Source organism: Electrophorus electricus, chromosome 20 (genome assembly GCF_041902795.1).
Source record: "Electrophorus electricus isolate QZ-2024a chromosome 20, ASM4190279v1, whole genome shotgun sequence".
NCBI classification, from domain to species: domain Eukaryota; kingdom Metazoa; phylum Chordata; class Actinopteri; order Gymnotiformes; family Gymnotidae; genus Electrophorus; species Electrophorus electricus.
In genome coordinates, this window is record NC_137516.1 from 355001 (window position 1) to 380000 (window position 25000).

The following is a 25000-nucleotide window of genomic DNA, read 5'->3' on the forward strand; positions in this document are numbered from 1 at the left end:
TTATGTGCATGCGTGCGTGTGCCTGTGTGTGCGTGTGTGCCTGTGTGCATGTGTGTGTGCATGCGTGTGTGTGTTTCAGAGCAGAGTGCTTGCAGAGGGGAGTGTCTCCATCACAGCTGGCTGGGCTGGGCTCGAACCTTGTCACAGAAGTGCGTGTCTACAACTGGTTTGCCAATCGGCGTAAAGAAGAGGCTTTCCGACACAAACTCGCCCTCGACACACCTTACAGCAGCCAATCAGCATCCGGCCCTGTACAGACGCTTCCATTCAGCCCCACACAAGGTAACCCTGCAAGGGTCTTCTTTAAAGCACACACACACACACACACACACACACACACACACACACACACACACACACACACTCACACTCACACACACACACAAACAAGGGTTCATTTTACAGCACGTGTGCGCACGCACACACACACACACACACACACACACACACACACACACACACACACACACACTAATCTGCTTTGTCATTTTTCCTGTTTCCTATGTGTCTTTTTTTTTTTGGTTCCTGAAACAGGTGTGAAGTTTCCTCAGCCTGTAGTTTGTGAGGGCTTAGGGGTAGTGCGCAGTAGTGGTGAAGGAGACAGGACCAGTGAGGATCACCTGGAAAACAGTCCAGTCCAGCTGGAGCCCAGTCATACACTACTGGACACACCACACCACAAACCAGTGAGCTTCACTGCAGCACAACACAACACAGCACTACACAACACTACACAGCACTACACAACACAACACTGCACAGCACAACACAGCACAGCACTACACACCACAGCACAAAACAACACAACACTACACTACACAGCACTACACAACACAACACTGCACAGCACAACACAGCACAGCACTACACACCACAGCACAAAACAACACAACACTACACTACACAGCACTACACAACACAGCATGACACAGCACAGCACTACACAACACAAACCAACACAACTACAAACTACACAACACTACACCACACAGCGCTACACTACACAACACTACACAGTACAGTACTACACAAAACAACACTACACAGCACTACACAACACTACACAGCACTATACATTGCAGCACTACATAACAGAACACTACACAATACAACACTATACAACACTACATAACACAACACTACATAGTACAGCCTGTATACAGGTCTAGGGCAGGTGATATGCATTCTCCAGGTAATCAGCAGATTTCAGGACTGGATTGGAAACCTCAGATGTGGCAGACAGTATTACTGTTATATTAAGATGCACTTCATTCACTGCCTCCTCCATCAGGTTTCGGGTGGAGGCCCTCTGCCCCCTGTCAGTACCTTCACCTCCTTGCATGGCGTCTCCAGCTCTTCAACACAGGGACTCATTATGGCCACCTTACCCAGTGTCATGAGCATAGGAGACTCCTCTCTGCTAATAGGTGCCCCCCCCCCACCACACACACAGTGTTTTTATCTGATTGTTTTGATTGACTGATGGGCTGGTGTATTTTGGTGCTGTAGGTCTCACACCCACTCAGCCGCAGGCGGTTCCTGTAATCAACAACGTCGGAGGCGGGTTCACCACACTTCAGCCAATCTCCTTCCAGCAGCAGCTACACGCTTCACCTCCACAGCCAATCGCGCAGCCGCTGCAGGGCCCCATCCCACCCAGCTCCTTCATGGCCACCATGGCACAGATGCCCTACCACAGTAAGATGTCTGACGTGCTGGCCAGGTTTTTATCAGAAACAGATATAAAGTACCTAAAGGAACAGAATGAGATCAGCAGGTGTTTTAAAAGTGAACTAAGAAACTGAATACAGATGTGTGTGTGTGTGTGTGTGTGTGTGTGTGTGTGCGTGTGTGCGTGCGTGCGTGTGTGCGTCAGTGTATGGTAAAACAGATCTGGCCTCATATGCGCCCTCCAGTCTCCTGTCTCAGGCTATGGTCATTGCTGATAGCAACAGTATAGGAACTCTCACCAGCCTCACTACAGTTCGACAGGTTGGTCTGAGTTCTGAGATTCTCTTTACAGCAAACAGACAAGTGCAAAGTGTTAGTGTCATCTTCACATACAAACCAGAATAGACAACAGGAAATTCTGCAGCTCTAATGCCCTGTGTGTGTGTGTGTGTGCATGTCAGACTCTGAGTTCGGATCCTGAGGAGCACACACACACACCCATCCAGGAGGAGTCATTACACCTGCAGTCCAGCTCTCCTGTACCAGGTGACATGTCCATATATTGCTGTCTTTACTTGTCCAGCACACACACACTGCATGTTGGCTTGGTCATACACAAAATCCCTAAATGTCCATAGCAACACATTTTTAGTAACTTTAAAGACCCATATATAACTCAGACAACATGTAGAAGAACCAGGCCTGAGACTCCAAATGAGTCAGATCACAGAGACCAGGGAAGAACAGAACAGCTCTAGGACATGAGTCAGATCACAGAGACCAGGGCAGAACAGAACAGCTCTGGGACATGAGTCAGATCACAGAGACCAGGGCAGAACAGAACAGCTCTGGGACATGAGTCAGATCACAGAGACCAGGGCAGAACAGAACAGCTCTGGGACATGAGTCAGATCACAGAGACCAGGGCAGAACAGAACAGCTCTGGGACATGAGTCAGATCACAGAGACCAGACCAGAACAGAACAGCTCTGGGACATGAGTCAGATCACAGAGACCAGGACAGAACAGAACAGCTCTGGGACATGCTCCAGCAGCTCTCAGCACTAATTCTGTAATCTCTGTCTCTTTCTCTGCACCCTGTTCAGTGTCCTCAGGTGGCTTGGAACTTTACTCCCAGACCCAGGCCAGCGACACGCACAATACTGTCCACCTGCTCACATCCCCACCGCCAAATATCGACCCCTACATCCCAGCACAGATGGTCTCTACCACACAATAGCAGCAGCCACCACCAAAATACCATTAATGCCTAGTAGGCAGGGGACTCAGCAGATTGAGGCTTGATGTCTTTGTGTGTGTGTGTGTAAAGTGGGATTCACTGATACGTCTGCCAGGAGCTTCCAGATCTCTATGGATGACGATGGCACAAGGATTTAGTTTGAAGCCCAGTGCTCATGACAGAATGAAGTTCAAAATATGTTTCAAGGTGTATGACTGCAGCAGCTACAACAGACAGCTGTTACCATGAGTGTTAGGGTTAGTCCTAAGCCTAACCATGAATATTCAGGTTAGTCCTAAACCTAAGCATGATTGAGGATTAGGGGAGTACCTCTCCTAAAAGTGTCTTGATTGATTGCATTCAGTGAGAGGAGTCTAACCCCAACCCTAAACCTACACCTGACCCCAACCAAAATATAAGCAACATCTGTTTTTGTGGCAACAGTTTGAAATCCCACAAGACACTTTGCTCTCAAAAAGAACAAAAGACTTTAATTGAGAAACAGTGCATTTTTCTGGTGTAGTTTACACAATAAAATATCAAAACAGGAACAGCAGTTGCTTAAAAAGCTCAGTCAATATCTGCTGTTGGCAACAGAGAAAAAAAACAGCTCAAACGAACACCCAGAAACCAAACCAGAATATGAAACCATCCTCAGTTTTGCCCTCCAACATCTAATCTTTTGATCTTTGACTTCTTCTTTCTTCTCTTCAGTACGTGTTCCTCTGAGCCCTGTTCCTGACTCGTGCTTTGCTTATGAACGATGGCTCCATCAGCCTTTGATAAAGACTCCTCTTCCTGTCTCTCCTCAGTGGGACCTGTCTTCCTCTTCCTCTTCCTCTTCTTCATCACAGGGCCAGCACTGTCCTTGGTGCCTTCCTCTGTCTCTCCTGTCTCCTGCGCTTTCTCTGTGGAGAAGGACAGGAGATCCGATACGCACACGGCTGCTTCTCTCAGTCTCAGCTCCATCTCACTGTCACTATCACTGAGGGAGGGAGCGAGGGAGCGAGATGGAGAGAAAGAGAAAGGAGGAGGAAGGAAGGTCAGGAGGTTGAGTGAGTTTGAATCAGATAGTATGTAACTAGTAAGTGATGAGTTGTCCAAGTTACCCTGTTCAGATAAAAACAATAATCATATCTGTGAAAGACCTCTGGTCATTAGATCTGGGTGTGACAGTGCAGGAGTACCTGGAGCTGGGGGCAGGGGGGCGTTTAGGGGGCAGCGGTGGGGTCTGCTCCTTCCACCATCTTCCAGGAAGTGATGTAGAGAACAGTCGGAACCCTTTACACAGGAAGGACAAGTAACTTATTAAAAACATTCAACCTGTCAAAAGAGGCTTTTTGTTTTTGTTTTCAAAAACCTGTTCTGGACAATTTCTATGGCTGCCTATCATTCACACAAATTGGCTTTAAACATGATTAAATTAGTAGATTTGTACTCGAGTCTAGAGGTCAGAAGTCACCTGCATCGTCTCCATGGTGGGCGTTCTCACATGGCTCAGGTTCTGGAGTCCCTGAGCTCACTTCTGTGACAAAGCTGTATGACGGCAAAACAGTCTTAAGGCAGGACAACTCGCACAGAGGCAGACGGAACCAAACTCACAAATCTAATGACATTTCTGACATTAACAGTTAGGTGCTGTCTGGCCTCCACCTGTCCAACATGACTGCCAGCTTCCTGGCGACGTGACGGCGGAACTCTGGCGTCGTCTGGAGCTCGTTGCCATCGTGCTCGTGTTCACTCACATCCACTCTGTTGGCACATTTGTTTATCAGAGACTGATAGGTTTCAAATATATGTGTGTGTGTGTGTGTGTGTGTGTGTGTGTGTGTGTGTGTGTGTATGTATGTATGTATATATATATATATATATATATATATATATATATATATATACACATACATACACATATACACATATATATACACATATACACACACATTTCGAATCCAGATCTGTAAGTCTCCAGTTTCCTGTACAGCTTACCTCTTACTCACTTGAGCATGCGTGTCTGGACCTGTGAATAAAGACCTACAGATTAGACTACAGAAGACTGAGTGATGAACGCAGCTAGCTTGGCCACCCAAGACCAAGCTGTGTAAACACACCAACCACGTTTATCAGAAACGGTTCACCTCCTGTGAGTACTGCTCGTCTGTTCGTGTTAGATCTTGGCTGCAACACTCAGCCTAGCAGCTTGTGTCCCAGGTAATATCACTTCATACAACAACAGGGGTGTAAATATGCCCGTTTATGAACGGGACGGAAGTGTCTCATAAATGTTTAGGCCGTCGAGGGTGCTACTGTCCATACATTAATACAACGCACCCATTAGCCTAGTGGCTAGTACGGTGTCCGCAGAACACAGCCAGCTAGCGATAGCACATGGCAGATGTTATAATATATCTCACCTAACATGCTAGAATACACTAGTTAGGTGAGAGTCATTAAAATGTTACCATCTTTACTTTAATAGTTTCACTACGCTTTCGTTATAGCGTGGCTAGCGTTAGCTTGGTTAGGTTACCCCGTTTGGCTCCGTTGGGTCTTGGTCCCAAAATCCACACAGCCTCTTTGAACCTCTCCGTGTTTTCGTCTTCGCTACTACTTTCAGTTGAAGACATATCTGTAGAGATAGTGTTGACAAAACCAAGGAAGACACCGTTAACTCTGGCCAGCTACCTAAAGCTTTGTACAATTCCGTTAGCTAAACTGCTAACTTAGCAGGACTAGCATCCGCTGATTCGCTTCTGGTGAAACACCTTCATCCTCAAACCAGACAGATGCGAAACTCTGATTATAACTATATAAAGTCCCTCTCACTCTGATTATAACTATACAAAGTCCCTCTCACTCTGATTATAATTATATGAAATCTCTCTCTCACTCTGGTTATAATTATATGAAATCCCTCTCACTCTGGTTATAACTATATGAAATCCCTCTCCCACTGATTAGAACTATATTAAGTCCCTCTCTCTCTCTGGTTATAATTATATTAAGTCCCTCTCTCTCTCGCTGGTTATTATATTAAATTCCTCTCTCTCTCTCGCTCGTTATTATATTAAATTCCTCTCTCTCTCTCTGGTTATAATTATATTAAATCCCTCTCTCACTCTGGTTACATTTATGTGAATTCTCACCTACAACAGACCCGGAATGGGAGCGACCCAACACACTCCTTCTATGGCTGATAATCCTGCCACTAGGGGGCGAAGCATTCTGGTTTGTAGTCATTTCAACATTCCGTTCACAACCTCTCAACACCCATGTAGCCCATTACTGAACATTCGTTATAGTAGTAATTAACTGAAGAAGAAAGAAACAAACAGAAAAAGCAGTCAACTCTGCTACAGCATAGTTTATTAAAAAAAGAGAAAAAATATGAGGAGACAGTACACTGCCCCTTTGTAACTCTGAATATATACTGCTTCGACAAGCAAGAACACCAATGTCTACCAAGATATTAACAGAAACACTAGAGCCCGAGATATTAACCCAAACACTAAAGAACATTAATTTTTGTAATGAAATATGCTTTATTTTCACATTATTTTAGAAACAACTAGAATTCACACAAAAGGCACAAGCTGACAAATTCATTCCTAATTTGGACTTTTCTATAATACAATTTGTCAAAACTATAAACAGAGAACATCTGGGCCAAATGCAAAGAGGACCCAGGACAGTGGTTTCCAATGACAGGAATGCAAACCAGGTGAGAAGGCAGGTGTTGGAGGCTTGGAGAGGGTTGTGTGGATCCTTCGCTAGGTGCATGACAGTCATTATTGTGCAGCTCTTAACAAATCAAGGACAAAAACACGAGACTGTTTCCAACCCTCGTCCTGGTTCTTTCCTTGGGTTTAATATATAATTTCTTTATCTCTTCTGGATTTTTGTAATAAAGTTCAGTCCTGATACAGGCTTCAACAATATCAAAACAGGAAAAAGAAACAGGTGTGTGTGTGTGTGTGTGTCTGTAAATACATACACACACATTCAAGTTTAAACTTTAGATAAACCAAGATACAAGTAAAATAAAATAAGAAAAAAACTTAAAACATTTATAAGTGGCAGCTAAGGCAAAATGACACTGTAACTGATCAAAGACTATGAGTAACCAATAAGAGGTGACCAGTCATTATTAACTCACTTTATTTCAAACATAAAACGTTTTCATTTATAAACAAGGTAATACACATTAGATAAAGACTCCATTATACAGTAACTCAAGGATTAGAACATTCAGTATAGTTTCAGGAACACGACTTAAGAGGGGTTAGTGAAACCAACAATATAATAATGTGAAGCTGGAATGAGAAAATCTCAATAAATTAAATCGTAATGAACATAAGTGATGCACAGTTTCAGCAGGAGCGTAGTACTGCATCATTACTGGGGCGTCCACTGACGTTGAGAAACAACAACAAAACAAAAAACGTACATATATAACAAAACATGGGGTCTCTTTAGTGTATAATGTAAAAGCCACGCGTAAAGCCACACCCCCAATGCTAGAGCAACTACTTTGGGCATTATGATTGGCTGCTAGAGCAACTACTCTGGGCATTATGATTGGCTGCTAGAGCAATTTCTTTGGGTATTATGACTGGCTGCTAGAGGAACTACTCTAGGCATTATGTCTGTGACCATTAGACCATGTCTGTGTAACTCGATGGCATCTTCACACCTGTAGGCTGCAAGCCTGCTGTGAAAACAGAAGAATGTCTTTATTAAACAATTAGCAAATGACCAGGGCCCAGTTTTCCCTCACTGTATTGTCAGAATCATCTATAGTGTTTGATGCAACGTTTGCTCTGCTATCACAGTGCCCACAGAACTCAACCCTGGCTTGCTTTTAGAGATGTCAGAGTGAACCAAAGCAGACATGATTCTTGGTTTGAACTCTCTGGCTTCCAGGGTTTAGGCCCGCGTCTGAGGTGAACTTTAGGACAGTGTCTGAGGTGAGTTTAGGACTGTATCTAAGGTGAGTTTTAGGACAATGTCTGAGGTGAGTTTAGGACAGTGTGTGAGGTGAGCTTTAGGACAGTGTCTGAGGTGAGTTTAGGACAGTGTCTGAGGTGAGCTTTAGGACAGTGTCTGAGGTGAGTTTAGGACTGTGTCTAAGGTGAGCTTTAGGACACTGCCTGAGGTGAGCTTTAGGACCGTGTCTAAGGTGAGTTTAGGACAGCACTGTCCTCTGGAAGAGAAAGGAAGCAATACCGACACACACCACCACTGCTGAGAACAACCTCAGCAGTGGAAGAGCAGACAGCTGTGTGTGACAGTGGGACCCTCAGACCCTTCAGAGACAGACGGACCACTGACTGCTTGTGGTCATCACCCAGAACACTTTAAAACCACTCAGCATCGTTATACAGCACGCGTACATCCACAGTAACTACAACTCCATTACTGAGATTAAACTTCCAATCCAAAAATAGGTAACACATAAAATAAAGACAGAGGGGCCTACAAAGAACAGAGCAGTGAAACAGAAAGAAACCCTAACCCTAGTGAAACAGTGACGGAGTTCAGGGCTATCGCGTGACTGGAGGGCTTTAAAAAGCAGCATTAACTTGGTTCTCATCTGGAGAGGGGGCAGGTAGGGCAGGTCTGATACAAGGGCAGGTAGGGCAGGTCTGATACGGGGATTTGTTCATTGAAATATTGAACACATGAAAACTGGTGCTGCTGTCCTGCTGCAGCATGTCAGTGATATCATCAGTGATGTCATCCACGTAACCAGCATGACGCTGTCCAAAAGCAGGCATGCACACCATACAGCATAGTCAGGTGACTGGTGACTAGTGTTTCTTACAACACTAAAAACACAACATGAAAAAAAACCTATCCAATCTTTACACACCAACCAGAAACAGAGTCTATGCTAAAGATGTGCTGAACCACACAGGTGTGTTCACACTGAGAAATGACCTGGTGACCTGAACAAGTGAACGGAAACTCTAAGATGACAAGCTCTTAGGAAGTTGGTGTTAGTAGTGCTCCCACACACTGGTAGGTGTGAGGTAAAAATAAAATGTGTGGGGAGAGTAGGGGAGGACAGAGAGGAGGGAGAAACACCTGTTCCAGTTAGAGCAGGTGACACACACGCATGCACACACACTCTACTCCTAGTATTACTGGCCTCCATTGTACGCGTAGTCTGCTTTGTTGTGCATGATGAGTTTGTTGTCCACGAAGTAAAAACTGTCTGAGCGAGTCTCATACGGATGTTCCACCATCTGACAAACTGCACAGAGACACACAATTAGCAAACAAACATACAAATACTTGCCAACACACACACACACTCCCACAACACACAAAGAGACTTTAATCTTTAATCCTCCCGTAAGATGGGGGGATACTGTGAACTAACACTAACATAAATGTTATTCTTATAAAACTCTTATTACACATTGCCATGCCAATGTATGTGCATATTCATATAAAGACCACTGGTGTGGGATAGGAAGGCTATAATCCTGGTCCCTTTGGTATTCATAATCATACACTTCACTTACCAACTAAGACCACACCAACACACTGCAGGGATATAACTCTCTTCACTACCATACAATATAGTTCCATTCATTTGGACTACATCCTCCATATCTAAACGTTCTGGTAGTACCTCCTTTCACATGGCTGTATTGAGAGTTAGACCAGGGCAGCATTTCTGTGATCCTAACTCAGCTACAACAGCAGTGACAGCAGCTCAGGAGTCATTTCATTACTTCCTGAACACAACATGATTTATTTTGTCCTTTAGCATCACGTTTTCTACACTTCATTGCTTGTCAGTCTCAAAAGATACTCTAGACACTTTTTGCATACTACAAATAAGTGTTGCAGTCAGCACATTTGTGGATGTCAGAAACACGAAGCCTTACTGAGGTCCTCCGGGAGCTGAGGAAACTCGTAGATATGCTCGCAAGTGTTGCGGCTGTTGGGGATACAGAAGCCAAAGTCAAAGTCAAAGTTCTTCAGGAGGCGGTCCTGGAAGTAATGCCTCTCGATCATTCGGAAGCTGTTGACTGGCTTTTCTCCTACAGTGAACTCCACGCTGCAACACACAGACAGGACAGTGCTGTAGACCGGACATAATCACTAAGCACTCAGTAAATAAACAACCCCCACCCCCCATCACAAAGTCATCTATTCAAAGTTCAGTCACGATCTCTGCAGGATGGAGAATAAGTGAATCATTCTTTCAGTAGCAATGCTTTTAGATGACACTTTTATCTCACAGTTTACAGATGCTTCTAAGTAACCCAAGTTTAGCCCACTCATGATTTAGCCATCAGTGGAGTTCGGCTAATAGCCTGAGAGACACAGCCAAAGAAAGGGGCTGAACACCCCCCAGATCTCCACCACCACCACCACCATCAAGAACCATCACCAACATCCAGATTTCCACCACCATTCAGAACCATCACTACCCATCAGCAGAGGCCAAAACAAGACCATGAAGACACTGCAGTCAGATCCCCCTTCCTGTGAAAAGCAGCAGCTGATCACTGGGTACAAGGGGCAGAGCAAACTACAGCCTGCTTCACAGGCTTATGTGGAGACATGGGTTCCTGGATTTGTGGTATTGTGTGCTCCCGGATTCGTAGTATTGTCAGTTTGTGGGACCCAGGATTTGTGGGTTCCTGGATCTGTGGTATTATGGGTTTGTGGGATCCTGGATTTGTGGGCTTACGTGGCACCAACTGTGCGTAGCTTGAGAAACGCTGGTGTGAACTGGTAGCGAACAAAGCGGCCTGCACTGGTATTCACATCCACACTCTCCTCATCCTCTTCGTCCAGATCTGACAGGAAGAGGAGGGACACACATGAGGAAGGGACAGAGTTTACCGTCCTCCAGTTCAGCAGAGCACCTGAGCACGTCACACAACCATGTTGGATATGCTGCACCACGATCTCTCAGCACAGTGACTGTCAAAGGGTTTCTAGATGGTTCTGTAGGTGAATTTGGTTCATTCTACATTATTCTAAACCATGAATTCCCAGCTAAAACGTAACTGAGGTCATGACAGGGTAACCCACCGCAGTGAGGGGGCTTTGCAATCTCAAACAGCACTGTGCCTGTCTCCAGGTCCCTGATCTTGAAGCGTGTGAAATCAATGTTGTACACATTGTCTTCAGGTTTGCAAAGATAATCTGTGGATAAAGAATATACAATTCATTAAGAATCAAGTAAAAAGAAAAAACTCAAATTGCAAGGATTGGAACTTAGTTTGACTGCAAGTTTGAAACACATCTCATGATATAATTATCCCTTAGCTATTGTATTTCACACAAACTCCAGAATCAAATACTTGTAGCTGCTAATCTCCTAGTCTGGAGACTACAGTCTCCATAAAGAACGCGGAGACGTTACAGAAATTTTTGCTAACTTTTTGTCACCTGAACAATACCTCGATGAAAAATAGTAACGTGGCAGCTGGTTATATATAGTAATATAGGTGATTATATAGTTATATGAGTGATTTTATATAGTTATGTGATTATATATAGTTATATGGTTGATTTTATATAGTTATGTGATTTTATAGTTATATGGGTGATTATATGTAGTTATATATGTGACTATATATAGTTATATATGTGATTATATATAGTTATACAGGTGGTTATAGTTATACGAGTTATGTATAGTTATAGAGGTGATTATATATAGTTATACAGGTGGTTATATAGTTATACGGGTGATTATATAGTTATATAGGTAGTTATATAGGTGGTTATATAGTTATACGGGTGATTATATAGTTATACAGGTGGTTATATATAGTTATACAGGTGATTATATAGTTATACAGGTGGTTATATATAGTTATACGGGTGGTTATATAGTTATATAGGTGGTTATATAGTTATACGGGTGATTATATAGTTATGCAGGTGGTTATATAGTTATACAGGTGGTTATATATAGTTATACGGGTGATTATATAGTTATATAGGTGGTTATATAGTTATACGGGTGGTTATATGGGTGATCATATAGTTATATAGGTGGTTATATAGTTATACGGGTGATTATATAGTTATATAAGTGGTTATATAGTTATACGGGTGATTATATAGTTATATAAGTGGTTATATAGTTATACGGGTGATTATATAGTTATATAAGTGGTTATATAGTTATACGGGTGATTATATAGTTATACAGGTGGTTATATAGTTATACGGGTGATTATATAGTTATATAGGTAGTTATATAGGTGGTTATATAGTTATACGGGTGATTATATAGTTATACAGGTGGTTATATATAGTTATACAGGTGATTATATAGTTATACAGGTGGTTATATATAGTTATACGGGTGGTTATATAGTTATATAGGTGGTTATATAGTTATACGGGTGATTATATAGTTATGCAGGTGGTTATATAGTTATACAGGTGGTTATATATAGTTATACGGGTGATTATATAGTTATATAGGTGGTTATATAGTTATACGGGTGGTTATATGGGTGATCATATAGTTATATAGGTGGTTATATAGTTATACGGGTGATTATATAGTTATATAAGTGGTTATATAGTTATACGGGTGATTATATAGTTATATAAGTGGTTATATAGTTATACGGGTGATTATATAGTTATACAGGTGGTTATGTAGTTATACGGGTGATTATATAGTTATACAGGTGGTTATATAGTTATACGGGTGATTATATAGTTATATAGATGGTTATATAGTTATATAAGTGGTTATATATGTGATTATATAGAGCCTCGTAGTGGAACTTCTCACTGCATTTTGATTGCTGAATCCTAGCAACCACTGGATAACTTCACGAGGAGAGCACGCTAGCTAGCGTGTTTGTTAATGTAACAAAGTCAGTCATATTCCCGAACGGACACATTCTAGGATATTGAAGCGTTTTGCTACTAAAAACAAACAGACAAACGAGAACAAACCCAATGAATCCGCGGTCTTACCGCGAGTGACTGCGCGAAGCCCCAAAACTTCCTCCGGAGTGATGTTTTTCCCGACCGCGCGGAGCTCGTCCTCCGTCACGGGCCGCCGCTCGGGATTCCGGCGGGATTTCAGTCTCTTCAGAACACCTCCACCGTGTTTCCGCTCTCTCGAACCTGCGGCGGGCTCCTGCCCGTTCACCGCGGCTGACGTTTCGTTTCGCGAGCTCTGACTACTCATGTTTATAGTCTTTTTGTTTGGAGCGCGGGCTACGTTGCTGTTAAGCTCGAGACCCACTCAATTTAAGATGGCGTCTCGCGTCACTATGGAGAAACTACGCCGGAGGGACTCGCTCGTGATTGGCTGGACATGTTCGGACGTTGCTATGGATACCACTGTTCTCCGTATTTGCTTCCTGGTCTAATCTGGGTAACTAAACTTGGACCGTTCAGTTCCGACATCACAGCTCACTGCGGACTCTGAACACTCAGCAAGATCAGTCTGTTCACGCCAGTGTTCAGCATAAGAATCATCCACACAACCGTCTTAGATAAAATATCACATTTATTAAAAAGAAACAGCATGAGTGCAGTTCTTCAGAAGTCATTTCCCTGCAGACTGCAGTGTAGCGCCTTCACCTGTAAGATGTGGGCACCAGTTTCCATGTTTTCATCAGATGAAGGTAAGAGAGGGAGAGAAGAGAGGGACAGGTATTACAGCAGAGGAGCAGCCACGACGTCCAGACATGATGTCCATCTCTGTACACGCAGGCGGCCAGTGGTGCAGACCTCATGCGTCTAATGCGTACCAATATGCGTGAAGGCAGGTCTTTGGCTGGATCAGAAGATGTGTATTTGGTAAGAAAGTGCCAATGGTAGTTTCGGCAAAGACAAAAGCAAGGTTTTATATTTAAAAAATTTAAAAAAAAAAAAAAAACATGCAAAATGGTAGTCACACAACACAAAGGAGAAAAGTAAAGCACATGCGACTGTTCCAAATCAAGGTAACATGGGATTAACCCAAAACACCAGATGACAAAGAAAAAAACAACAACAATGCTTTTAAAATAACAGCCAGCAGTGCAAAAAAAAATAAAAATCCACTAATAATCCCACTGTAAAATGCAAAGTAAATGAAAGATCCTGAGGAAAACGCAACTACTTTTAAAACAAAACAAACATCACCTCATTGTCAATCCGTTTTTCCATTTGCTTAAATTATAAAATATATATAAAGGAACTTAAATCAGGTAATGATACTCGTTATCTCTGGCCATCAGTGGGTGCGCTCGTCTGACCTACACAACGGCCTCCCAGAGCACGGCCTCTCCACAGAGCTCTGGCTAGCCATCACACACCCAGACATCCAAATCAACAACGAGGACAACAATAACCGTATGGCACACAATCATTAGTGTGACCTAGTACCTTATGCACCCACCCACACACCCAACACAGTGTAAAGCAAAACAAAGAAAAGATGATTTGGCGCCAATTCTCATAGAGCTAGGGTTAGGGTTATAGAGCTTCCCTCTAATAAATGACAAGGTGGTTCTTTGATTGTTCCTAAAATTTTGTTAACAAGGACAAGGACGAGATCTAGGCAAGGATAACCAAACCCACCCCCCACCCCGCCCAATCAATTGAGGACAGAGCTAAACCCCCTACAATATAGAACCCTACCCAGGGTCCTCGTGGATCTCCCCAGAGCTGACATCCATCTGACCTTTCTCAGGGATCCACCACAATCCCAGTCCGGAGAATGGCCACCCAGACCAGGAATGACAACACACAAACGGAGCTACTGAACACTTCACCAGGAAGAGCACTGGCCTGGGGATATCACAGCACAAAACAAGAACTACACTCACCAGGTGAGAAACGTGAGACAGACTGACAGAGCGCGAATGATTGAGAGTGATGCTGGACAGAAATGAGACAAGCACCACACAACTGATACTGTAACCATGGCATCAAAAAGGAGAAATCATTGAGAAACGTAGAGAAACCTCAGAGTTGTGAAAATCTGCCAACACTGTAGTAGTTCTGACTTTCTCATGTGTCTGTTTTCCAGGACATGGAGATGCGTCCATGTGCTGCTAACAGAGGGAAGGTCTTCATCAGAGCACCAGCAACTCTCCACCGTGTGGTAGGCCTAGCCAACATCAGTCACTGCTGTCTGCGCAAACACCACTAAAACAAACCAAATCAAAGATCTTTGGTGAGATTGTAAAAAGGCCTGCAAGCTTGCGTGTAGAGAAAGGCAATAGCTTCTACTGCCAGGACAACACTCCAGATCAGGAGGACAAGCATCAAAGAAAACACAAGACACCACAGACAGAAATGCTCGCACTTGATCAGAACTCTTGATTAGCTGCCTGTAATGGTAATGACCCGACAGCTAACGGCACTGATCACACACACAGGATCACCAAGCACCTGGCAGAGCTCCCCTCTAAAGAGGTTACGCCACAGGACAACTCCAACCCTCACCATGAACCTGTGACTGAGAAAACAAACCCAACAAGAAAACAAACAGCAACGAAACTATAAACTAGAACACAAATGATTCATTATGGATAGCTGCCAAAATCCTGAAACAATCCCGTGGTGTTGGGGGTCTAACACTCAAAAATCCCGTGGTGTTGGGGGTCTACCACTCAAAGGGCATCTTTGTTTTTGTTTTGTTATTGTTGTTTTGTTTTTTGCAGCATGGGGCTATGGCATCCTGCACTAAATTATCACAGGTATAGATGATTTAACCCTGGTTGTCTTAACCAGGGTTAAATCACAATCATTTTGCCCTAATCCTTATAGTGTCAACCTGCTTTAGCTCAGCAGAGTCGCAGTCCAGTGACAGAGATCAATCTATTTTTCTTGGTAATCAAATGATGAATGAGATGCATTACTAGTGCACTTCACACCTAAATGCAGCAAAAACAAAATACCCCAGACAAACACACACCAACCTTCAAACTCAATTGCTCATGGTTTACTCTGCTTGGCCCACAGAGGAAGTGACAGTGTGTAGCTAACATGCTGTGGAGGATGGGGGCTAGGCAACGGCTGCAAGGAGAAAGGGGACACACACACACACACACACACACACACACACACACACACACTTGCACACACACACTTCCAATGCTCCAGGCTGTCTGGTTAGCCCTGCATATCAGGGATATAGATGAGACAAACCTGTTCCTCATGTCTGGCCATTTCTGGACCAATAGGAACACTCAATAAATGGGGCAGCCAATCACAAGCAGTGTTCTGCTCTGAGTCTATTCCTGCTGGACCAGCCAAACCTGGACTGCAAAGTGGTCATTCCTGTCATGGGTGGGTGGGTGGGTCTCTGCACAATCAGCACTGAGCATACTGCTTTCAAAGAGCACATGTGTTAAACATGTGCACAAACACACTAATAAATAAAACAGCTCTAAAGTCTCCCTGGACGAGAGAGACATGTAAGACCTGCCATGACCTCTTAAACGCTCTTAATCTCTGTCTCTCTGCTTCTCTGATGCTCTCCTGTCTGTCTGTCCCCATGTCCAGGCCTGTCTGTAGCACTCCCCCACCCCTGCAGAGTCTGCTGTGCCCCCTCCCCTCTCATAAGCGACAGAGGCAGAAGAGTGTGGGGATGAAGACCCCAAATGCCACCAGGATGGGGAACATCAGACTGCTGTTATCGGCTGCGTAGGGGTTGGGCGTGCGTGGGCCCGACCGCACTGGGTTCTTGGGAGCAGTGGACGCACTCTTCTTCACGCTGTCTTCGCTTGTCTCAGCGTCCTCCTCCTCTTCCTCTTCTTCATCTCGCTTCTCCAGTCCGGGGTGCGGCTGCAGCTTTGGCACGTCTGAGGGACAGACAGCCGAAAGAGGTTGAGTAAAACAGAGAGAATAATCCCAGAATAATCCCTTCAATATGTTTAAGACATCATACGCCATTAGACTAGTTAAACACGTTTAAAAAAAACAAAAACAACACACTCACCTTCTGGCTTCCCTTTCATCACGTACAGAGCGCATACCTTAGGGTTGTCATAGTAACCCTGTATGGACACATGAAAGAGAGGGTTAGCAGTCCGGCAGGAACAGAAACATGCACATGTTCACACCCCAAATATGCAAGAGAGTCAGGCTGGCCAGCATATAGGAATACAAGTAAATACACATTACAGGCAACTGTAAGAGGAACGCTACTGCTCACAGACCTACCAGGGAGGAATCAACAGCTCTTTAAACCTTTATGGGTTTTTAACATAACCAGAAAAGCCTAACCCTGACCCCTAACCCTTAGGGGTTTTAGTACTTTGCTTTCGAGTAAAAGAGAAAGCCAGAGTGCAGGGATGCTGGAGATAACAGTATACTGTAGACTTACACAACATTAGAGCACTGCAGAAAACAGAGAAGTATTCAGTGGCTTATAAACAGGAAACACACCCACCCACATAGAAATGTGATCGTTAAAAACTTTGTGCTCTTTAACAACTCATGAAAATTTCTTTGGCAATTGACCAGCCAAGCTAACTGGTTTTTCCTGTGAGATTCCTTAGAACCCAGTGCACCTAACTGGTAGGGAGGCATCACCTTTATGAAGTCCACAGTGAGTTTGCCGTTGAAGGTGGAAACCTCACCCTGGACACTCAGTTTTCCCCTCTTTATGGAGAAGGGCACAATCTCATCATGAGCTGTACTGTGGCCTACGCGGTCAAAAATGTCCAGATCCTTCACCACCACATGGCCGTTCAAACGAACGTCAAACACCTGAGAGCAAACAAGACAGACAGCAGTGAAGGAAGAGGGGTGTTAAAATCAACGTTAGGCCGAGGGCGAACCCTGAGGGTTAAACCTGGCCCAATGGTCAGGACTAGGGTTAGGAAGCACTACCATGGCACTGTGTTTGGGTGATGGGCTGTTCTCCTGGCACTACATATGCAAAACAATATGAGAGAACCAGACATTTAAAATGAAGTTTTGCAGTGTTGATCTGTACAAGTTAATAAGAATTGCAAATGAGGTAGTGTATGAACCAATATGACATATCAGTATAATTATTTCCAAAATTAAATATATGCAATTATGCAAATGTATGCGGTTATAATAACAGTGTCTGTGTATGCGAGCATTAAAGGTGTCAGATTATACCTTCTGCTGTGACTGGGCGAAGTAGACTTCAGCGAATTTCAGAACGAGGATGTATTCTCCCTCGTCTCGGACCGGAACCTCATAGCCAAACGTGTCCTCGTTGTAACGCTCCGTCTGGTACAGGACCTGATCCTCTGGACTGGAGCGCAGGATTGGCAAGCGCATCCCATAATCCGACGCTGAAAGGAGGAACAACTACAATCACTTGACACTTTTTTACCCGTATATGTCTGTTGTTGTGAGGCTAAATATAAAATACCATGGTGTCACAGTTATATTACACCTTAAAACGCAGGACGTGTGTAGGGAGTGTGTAGAGTGAGCACAGTTAGCGTGTAAGGAATGCACACACTAACCATATCTCATCAGAGGAAGTGAGAATTGGCAGCTCTCTGCTTACAACAACTTCCTGACATCCTCAACGGTCTTTATCTGCTGCATTGCCCTCTGCCGGCAAAGGAAGGTACTGCACTACACGTTACAGAATTTCAGGGGGTTCACAAGGATTCTGGATTTTTTCAAGGCTTTAAAAAAAAAAAACTGCAATTTTATCAACCAATTATCCTCGTTCTTTCATTAGCCTCAACCACAGTGCACATGAATTTTATAGTTAGCTGGTGTCACGGAACTTTTCCGGTCGGGTTGACAGCCAATGCTACTGTGGAGTTTTCCAGAAGCAGTGCGGTGCACGGACTGCAGTGTCGGTACTTCACCCGGGCCGCGTGCATCACAGTTCTGCCCTTTACACAAACGTGCAGGTTCACAGCCGCACGTGCAGCCCAGCTCCGCATGCACGCTTGCTGGCTTTGCTCCATGTAGTGTTCATTTTGGTCCTGGACCAAGTTTAACCAGAATGGCCAGATTAACTCCTACACTGTAAATCACTGAAAACGTGGCCTGACTTTCTTCAAAATATCTGACAAACAAATAAACGACAGCAGGCCACGCGCCCTCTGATCTGACTAGTGATGGTGGTCCCGGAACAAAACTGCGATACCTAACAGCTGCTACACCAAACTGTGGCTGTCGCACATTAGAGCGCGCGCTGTGTAACCTATATGACTACACATGTATCAGTTACAATGCCAGTTCAATCACCACAGCAAAAATGTTACAGCTGAAACTCTGGACACACAATTATCGTTCAATCCTGGTCGCAGTCACACATGCAAGCTAATTATAGTGTCCACAGTCTCGCGGGAGCTCGCGGGAGCACGCGGGGCAGGTTAGCTCGTGGCAGACCAAGCCGGCTGGACTCACCTTTCCCAACTCTCCCCTCCAGAGGGTCCTTTCTGTACTGGACCCCGTGCACGTCTGTATGCGCGTCCCCGCCCGAATTCACTGCCCAGATCACCCGCTCTGCGAGGCTCGTGCTTCCACTGTCCGCGCGACACCGCGCGGCCAGTAGCAGCGACAGCGCCGCCACGACCAACCGGGCAGAGCGCGGTAGCGTTACCGGCCGCATAGCCACGAGCACGCACAAAGCGAGGAAGCAGCACGCGCTGGAAGCAAAACTAGTGGTGAGGAATAAAGAGAGCGAGCGGGGGAAACACGCACGGTACCGGGCAGTAGCTATAGAAACGCTCCTATCACCATGCCCAGCTCGCGAAACCCCAGATCAGCCAAGCGCTCCTGAGGTCCAGCAGGACTCAACACTCGGCGCGCACTGTCCCTGTCGGGGACATCCGCCTGGGCGCGAGCAGGGACACACTTCCTCCTGCTGTCATCGACGGTAACGCGAACGAGCGAGCCGAGCCCTCGAGGTGCAGGGATCCCCGGGTAACTCAGGCTATCAAAGCGTCCGCTCCGCGGGGACATTCACTGGCACGCAGACCGGATCCGTGTCGCGCGCTGTGTAGTCACTTCAGGGTTTCTAGAGAACCGTTGAGTGGCAGCGCCGCGCGCTCAGAGTCCATTCAGGGCCGCAGCGCTGGCGGGGCGGGGCCACGCTACGGCCTAGCATGATGGCTGCGTAACAATGGGCGGGACACTGCAACGTTAAGCCAATCACAGAAACAAGATAACCCGTTCGACTGGTCCATTGGCCAACGGCTGTACTCATGACGAAGACGAGGAAACTGTCGAATCAGAGCAAACCAACGAGGTAAACCAGCGAGTCAACTTTCACTTCCGCACAGATCAGTCTCATGCACTTCCGGTAGTGCGTCAGCCGCCGTGTGACAAAAGACCTTTCCAGTGTGAGAAATTGCAGCGGCGAATAAAGCACTCTGAAATTTCTGTCTTCATGTAGAGTTCAATTTGAGTACCGCAAGCCAGATCCAAATATTGATAGTGTGTTATCGTATGAGAATGTTTTAGAGGTTTTCTATTCAGTGTAAAACTAGGCTTTAGTCTGTAAAGCGTTACACTGTCAGCAGAAAACACTTTAGTTTCATACAAATGTTGAAAATGTCATGTTCTTCCCAAGCTGATAAGGCAGTTCCATGTATGTCTTACAATGCAATATATTACAAAGGAATGGGGCTTCTTTTAATGTTAGTTTATCTCGCATTGCTGTGGTCATTCAGTCATTCTAACTCGTAGCCCCGAGGTTTTAAACTGAAACACTCACACATACACTTTTAGTCCGTGTCAAAACGCACACACAGAATAAAGGGCTCACGCAAACACATATTCGTTCAGATAAAAAACTAAAAATAAACCACAAATAAACTCAAATATGAACAAGATTTAAACTAAAGCACAAATACAATCAAATATGAAGCTTTATACTAAAGCACAGCTCTCGTGAAGTGTGAGTGTGGGGTGTAATTGCGATGTACTGCCACTAGGGCCGCTCCTATCAAGTTTGGTGGACTTTAACTGCTGTTCAGTGAAAGCGGTAGTCATGTTCACTGGCTCTTGACGACAAATAACGAATGTGCACTTCTTTTCAGCGCACTCTGTCGACGCCACATGTACGATTACTGCGTATCTTCACAATATGTCAACCTCCAATGAGTTTATTTTTGGAATATGAACAGCACGAATTCAATCGTTTATGCGTCTCATGTGCAAACACAAACTTCCCTAAAACGGTTCAACCTCAGCAGATCAAAGAAAACCTTTTAGTATTTTCAATCGTTGTTGAATATTGCAGACCATCCACTACGGGAAGTGAGTCTTCGGAGAGATTAAAACGTAAAGAAACAACATTATACATTGTATTTAACAACTACAAATACTAAGTAACCAGTCATAAATAACCATGTCAGTGCGGCACACAGACATGTCCAATCATATCAGTCCAACGCAGCGCCGCGTTGCATTCTGGATAAATGAGTTCTTATAGTGACGGAACTCGCAACTTTAAATGTTTCGTTGGGTTAGTCCGGTTTGGAGCTTGAGTGCTGATTTTCTCTATATATTCTCTGTATTTATTTCAGGCAACTAAGTTTCCGACTTATTTATGTAAGGACATATTTTTGTCTAAATAGATTTATGGCCATAATCCAAAATTTACTGAAGCGCTGTCGGGATCAGTATAATGTCATTATTTCGTTAGTATAGTTTGCTTTGTGTATGAAACGCTTACGCCTATCAATTAAACCTCTAAAAATAAATATACCTGATCTATGCTATAACCACAAGGTGGTGCCAGTTTGACCTTTTCGAATCTGCAATATGAAACGAAGTAGCAAAACAGTTCTGTCCCGTCTGGATCCGGATGAGAGAGCCCGTTGCCATGGCAACTCCAACATTCCGCTCCGGAGAGAGTCGTCCTCGCGGTTGGATGTTTCGAACATCTCTTGCATAAACTTCAGTTCGTTAGGTCTTACAGCGTTGACTCAGCTCGCTCAAAACGTTCTGTGTAGCCTCACTATTTTTGGACACCTCAGATTTGAACTCTGGGGACAATGTAAGCTAATAATTAAATGTCGAATTACAATGCATTATGAAACTTAGAAATTGTGTATCTTATTTTATTTACTATCATTTATTAAAATCACTATCTTACAATTGAGTGCAGAGGAACTTTCTTTTTGGCATGCAAGAAATTTAACAGGTTACATTTCTACAACAATATATGACAATATAACAATGTGTCACAGTTCAGTCAGACATGGACAACAAAAGACACATTAAATGACATTGTGAGTTTTCAGCGTCTTGGTGAGGTTGTGATTTGTTGTGGCTAAAAGGTCTGTAAATACAGGCCAAACTCTGTTCCCCTGAAATATCACTGTGTTTCACGAGAGCCAGTGTGACTCCAGCACAACCTCCAATAGGCTACAGTGATGGTGGAGAGGAATTTCAGGTTTGTCTAGACAGCAATGAACTGTCCATCATTTTTGAAACTCCTTCCCATGTTCAGAGAGATCAGACTGGTTGTGGACTGATATCTTTGTACTGAGGGAAGCTGGCGGCACTCCCAGCAGCTAAGAGAACTGCCTGTTTGAGAGTGTTGGAATGAGGAGCGAAGGGCCTCGTCCTGCTAGACAGATTTGTAAAGGCACACCCTGTGATTCTGGCAGGTCTGATAATCATGGACAAGCATATCTAAAATCGTAGACACTCTAAATGCTAAATATCACTTGTAAACAGCTGTGTTAAAACGCTTCATTCTGGTTGCCAATGGGATAAGAGTTCTGAGATGTAATGAGTGATAGGTAACTGATCTGACTACGACAGTGAATACAGTAAGTCTTGATGTAAACCATCACAGAATGTGATTTTAAACAATACATTCTCTCTCCTACACACACACACACACACACACACACACACACACACACACACACAGGACACCACATATTAAGACACAATATTGCCATAATTAAGTAAGAGAACATTTGATCCCTTCAACATACACAGACAAAAGACACTATTGTCTTCTCAGGGTCGAAAGTGCAGAAACACTCAGCTACAATGTGGAAGTGTGTGTGTGTGTGTGTGTGTGTGTGTGTGTGTGTGTGTGTGTGTGTGTGTGTTAGTGGTGTGTATGTTTAAGGTCAGAGAGTAAAGCGCTGATGTTTTGTTGAGTTCCCTAATTAATTCTGCTGGTTTGAGTTAATTAGGGGAATCAAGCAAGTTCTGAACCTAAACTATCCACTTCATTTGTACGCGTGTGTGTGTGTGTGTGTGTGTGCGTGTGTGTGTGTGTGTGTGTGTGTGTGTGTGTGTGTGTGTGTGTGTGTGTGTGAATTGTTGAAATTCCAGTTGACATGTTTGTAAATGAATGCCCCATCTCACTGGGGTATGTGTTACAGTAGTTATATATTCTCAGGGCTACACCCCCTAAAGCTCTGACATGCAGGAGGTTTTCCAGTGAGATGATCAGTAATTAGAGCCTGACAAACACCTCCACCAATCATAAACCATCTTATTCATTTTGCACAACCAGAAAGGTTTTGCATGTATAAAATGCTTTAGTCTCCTTCTATTCCTTTGGCCTATCACCTCTAGCCAGCAGGAGGCAGTAGAGTGTCTCATCACTCGATCTGCAGTCACCCTAGGGACCTCCACCTCCTTCATCGAGACATCATCCGCACAAACTCTACAGAAGAGAGAGAGAGAGAGAGACCAAACTATGAGACATTAGCCTCTCCTGTGTGACCGTCCAATCCCAGCAACCCCTCCATTCAGGACATCCAATCCCAACAACTGTCCATTCAGACCATCCAATCCCAGTGACCCATCCTTTCACACTGTCCAATCCCAATGACTGGCTGTTCAAACTGTCCAATCCCAGCAACCTATCTATTCACACTGTCCAATCCCAGTGACCCATCTGTTATTAGTTTAATGGTAAGTAGTTTCACACTTTGCTTTATTTTTTAGTAGTGAAGTAACTCAAGCCCTTAAGAAGCTGTTAAGATTTGCATGACTGTAATCACCATAACTGTGCATGGCTGTATTCACCATATCTGTGCATGGCTGTAGTCACCATAACTGTGCATGGCTGTATTCTCCATATCTGTGCATGGCTGTAATCACTGGAACTGTGTATGGTTAATCACTGGAACTGTAAATGGATGTAATCAATGTAACTGTGCATGACTGTAGTCACCACATCTGTGCAATGCTGTAATCACCGTAACTCTGCAATGCTGTAGTCACTGTAACTGTGCATGGCTGTAGTCACTGCAACTGTGCAAGACTGTAATCACTGTAACTATGCTTACCCTCGAAATCTACTCGTCCATCACCATTCAGGTCAACGTCTTTCACAATGTCCTCCAGGTCTCGGTGACCGACCTAACACAAACACACTTATCTTAAACATGTTCCTACACACATACGCATTCACTTATACAGACACCGAGGGACATGCCCACACCAAGGGACATGCCCACGTACCTGGTGTCCAAGAAGCTTCCTCATGGCTTCCCTTAGCTCACTGGTGCTGATCTCTCCATCACCATTGGTGTCAAACTAACAGACACAGACAGAGAGAGACAGAAAAACACTGATACAGGAGTGAGTGTGTGTGTGTGTGTGTGTGTGTGTGTGTGTGTGTGTGTGTGTGGTGCTTACAAGTTCCCAAAGTATTCTGCTAAAGAAACATTTTCTCCTAAGTGAGGGTCCCTTTTTGTGTTTTGATTGGGCCCATGTCACCAAACCTGAGCGTAGTGCCACATTCTCTGCTGCTCATTGCGGGACACTCTCCTCACCTCTTTGAAAGCGTCTCTCAGCTCCTTCACCCCAATCATGTCTGCTGTCTCTGCCAGTAACTTGGGACCCATCAGCCCCACAAAGTCATCAAAGTCCACATGTCCCCCCACTGAGAGACACAAACATTACATCACTACAATTCAAAGATATCACTAATCTCTCTCTCTCTCTCTCTCTCTCTCTCTCTCTCTCTCTCTCTCTTTCTCTCTCTCTCTCACACACACACACACACACACACTCACACACTCACAGTTCATGTTGATCTGTTGGCTCAGCTCTATTAGTTCCATTTCTGTTGGCATGTATCCCATGGTTCTCATGCAGTTTCCGAGGTCCTTACAGCTCATGAAGCCATCTTTATCTTTATCAAACTCCCGAAAT

General features: G+C 44.3%; 5 protein-coding genes across 14 annotated transcripts in view; 1 reads left to right on the forward strand and 4 right to left on the reverse strand.

Moving 5' to 3' along the window:
* Nucleotides 1-3244, forward strand: part of hnf1a (HNF1 homeobox a) — an 8678-nt gene extending 5434 nt beyond the window's left edge. For 3 of the 6 annotated variants that reach the window (XM_081703375.1, XM_081703374.1, XM_035536371.2), the window contains 7 exons: nt 80-282; nt 535-686; nt 1292-1427; nt 1510-1698; nt 1877-1992; nt 2133-2217; nt 2778-3244. In XM_081703375.1, the coding sequence (XP_081559501.1) occupies nt 80-282; nt 535-686; nt 1292-1427; nt 1510-1698; nt 1877-1992; nt 2133-2217; nt 2778-2911 (1015 nt within the window). In that variant the 3' untranslated portion in view covers nt 2912-3244. The remainder of the gene's footprint in view (nt 1-79; nt 283-534; nt 687-1291; nt 1428-1509; nt 1699-1876; nt 1993-2132; nt 2218-2777) is intronic. The other 3 variants (XM_035536373.2, XM_081703376.1, XM_081703377.1) reach the window with 3 other exon arrangements.
* Nucleotides 3245-3380: 136 nt separating this feature from the next.
* On the reverse strand, nt 3381-6109 carry c20h12orf43 (chromosome 20 C12orf43 homolog). The gene is made up of 7 exons (XM_027022014.3): nt 6055-6109; nt 5439-5537; nt 4898-4928; nt 4565-4663; nt 4374-4447; nt 4099-4192; nt 3381-3896 (listed from the first exon to the last, which is right to left on the reverse strand). The coding sequence occupies exons 2-7, from the start codon at nt 5533-5535 to the stop codon at nt 3566-3568; spliced, it is 726 nt and encodes a 241-aa protein (XP_026877815.2). The 5' UTR covers nt 5536-5537; nt 6055-6109; the 3' UTR covers nt 3381-3565.
* Nucleotides 6110-7049: 940 nt separating this feature from the next.
* unc119b (unc-119 lipid binding chaperone B) lies at nt 7050-13176 on the reverse strand. Its single transcript, XM_027022020.3, has 5 exons — nt 12884-13176; nt 10967-11080; nt 10620-10728; nt 9808-9980; nt 7050-9164 (listed from the first exon to the last, which is right to left on the reverse strand). The coding sequence occupies exons 1-5, from the start codon at nt 13098-13100 to the stop codon at nt 9052-9054; spliced, it is 726 nt and encodes a 241-aa protein (XP_026877821.2). The 5' UTR covers nt 13101-13176; the 3' UTR covers nt 7050-9051.
* Nucleotides 13177-13406: 230 nt separating this feature from the next.
* mlec (malectin) lies at nt 13407-19958 on the reverse strand. 4 transcript variants are annotated; one of them, XM_081703380.1, is made up of 6 exons: nt 19265-19405; nt 18361-18451; nt 18005-18183; nt 17447-17623; nt 16851-16908; nt 13407-16713 (listed from the first exon to the last, which is right to left on the reverse strand). In XM_081703380.1, exons 2-6 carry the CDS (start codon nt 18368-18370, stop codon nt 16469-16471), a joined length of 669 nt encoding a protein of 222 aa, XP_081559506.1. In that variant the 5' UTR covers nt 18371-18451; nt 19265-19405; the 3' UTR covers nt 13407-16468. The 4 variants fall into 4 exon arrangements, with proteins under 4 accessions (XP_081559506.1, XP_026877811.1, XP_026877813.1 ...); XM_027022010.3 differs by lacking the exon at nt 18361-18451 and having other exon boundaries at nt 19265-19958; XM_027022012.3 differs by having other exon boundaries at nt 18361-19406.
* A 1810-nt stretch (nt 19959-21768) lies between these two features.
* cabp1a (calcium binding protein 1a) overlaps nt 21769-25000 on the reverse strand; it is an 11294-nt gene continuing 8062 nt past the window's right edge. For both annotated transcript variants that reach the window (XM_027022022.3, XM_081703379.1), the window contains exons 3-7: nt 24870-25000; nt 24619-24728; nt 24305-24379; nt 24130-24202; nt 21769-23501 (exon numbers count right to left, since the gene is read on the reverse strand). The exon at nt 24870-25000 is cut by the window's right edge and continues 13 nt beyond it. In XM_027022022.3, coding sequence (XP_026877823.3) covers nt 23476-23501; nt 24130-24202; nt 24305-24379; nt 24619-24728; nt 24870-25000 — 415 coding nt within the window. In that variant the 3' untranslated portion in view covers nt 21769-23475. The remainder of the gene's footprint in view (nt 23502-24129; nt 24203-24304; nt 24380-24618; nt 24729-24869) is intronic.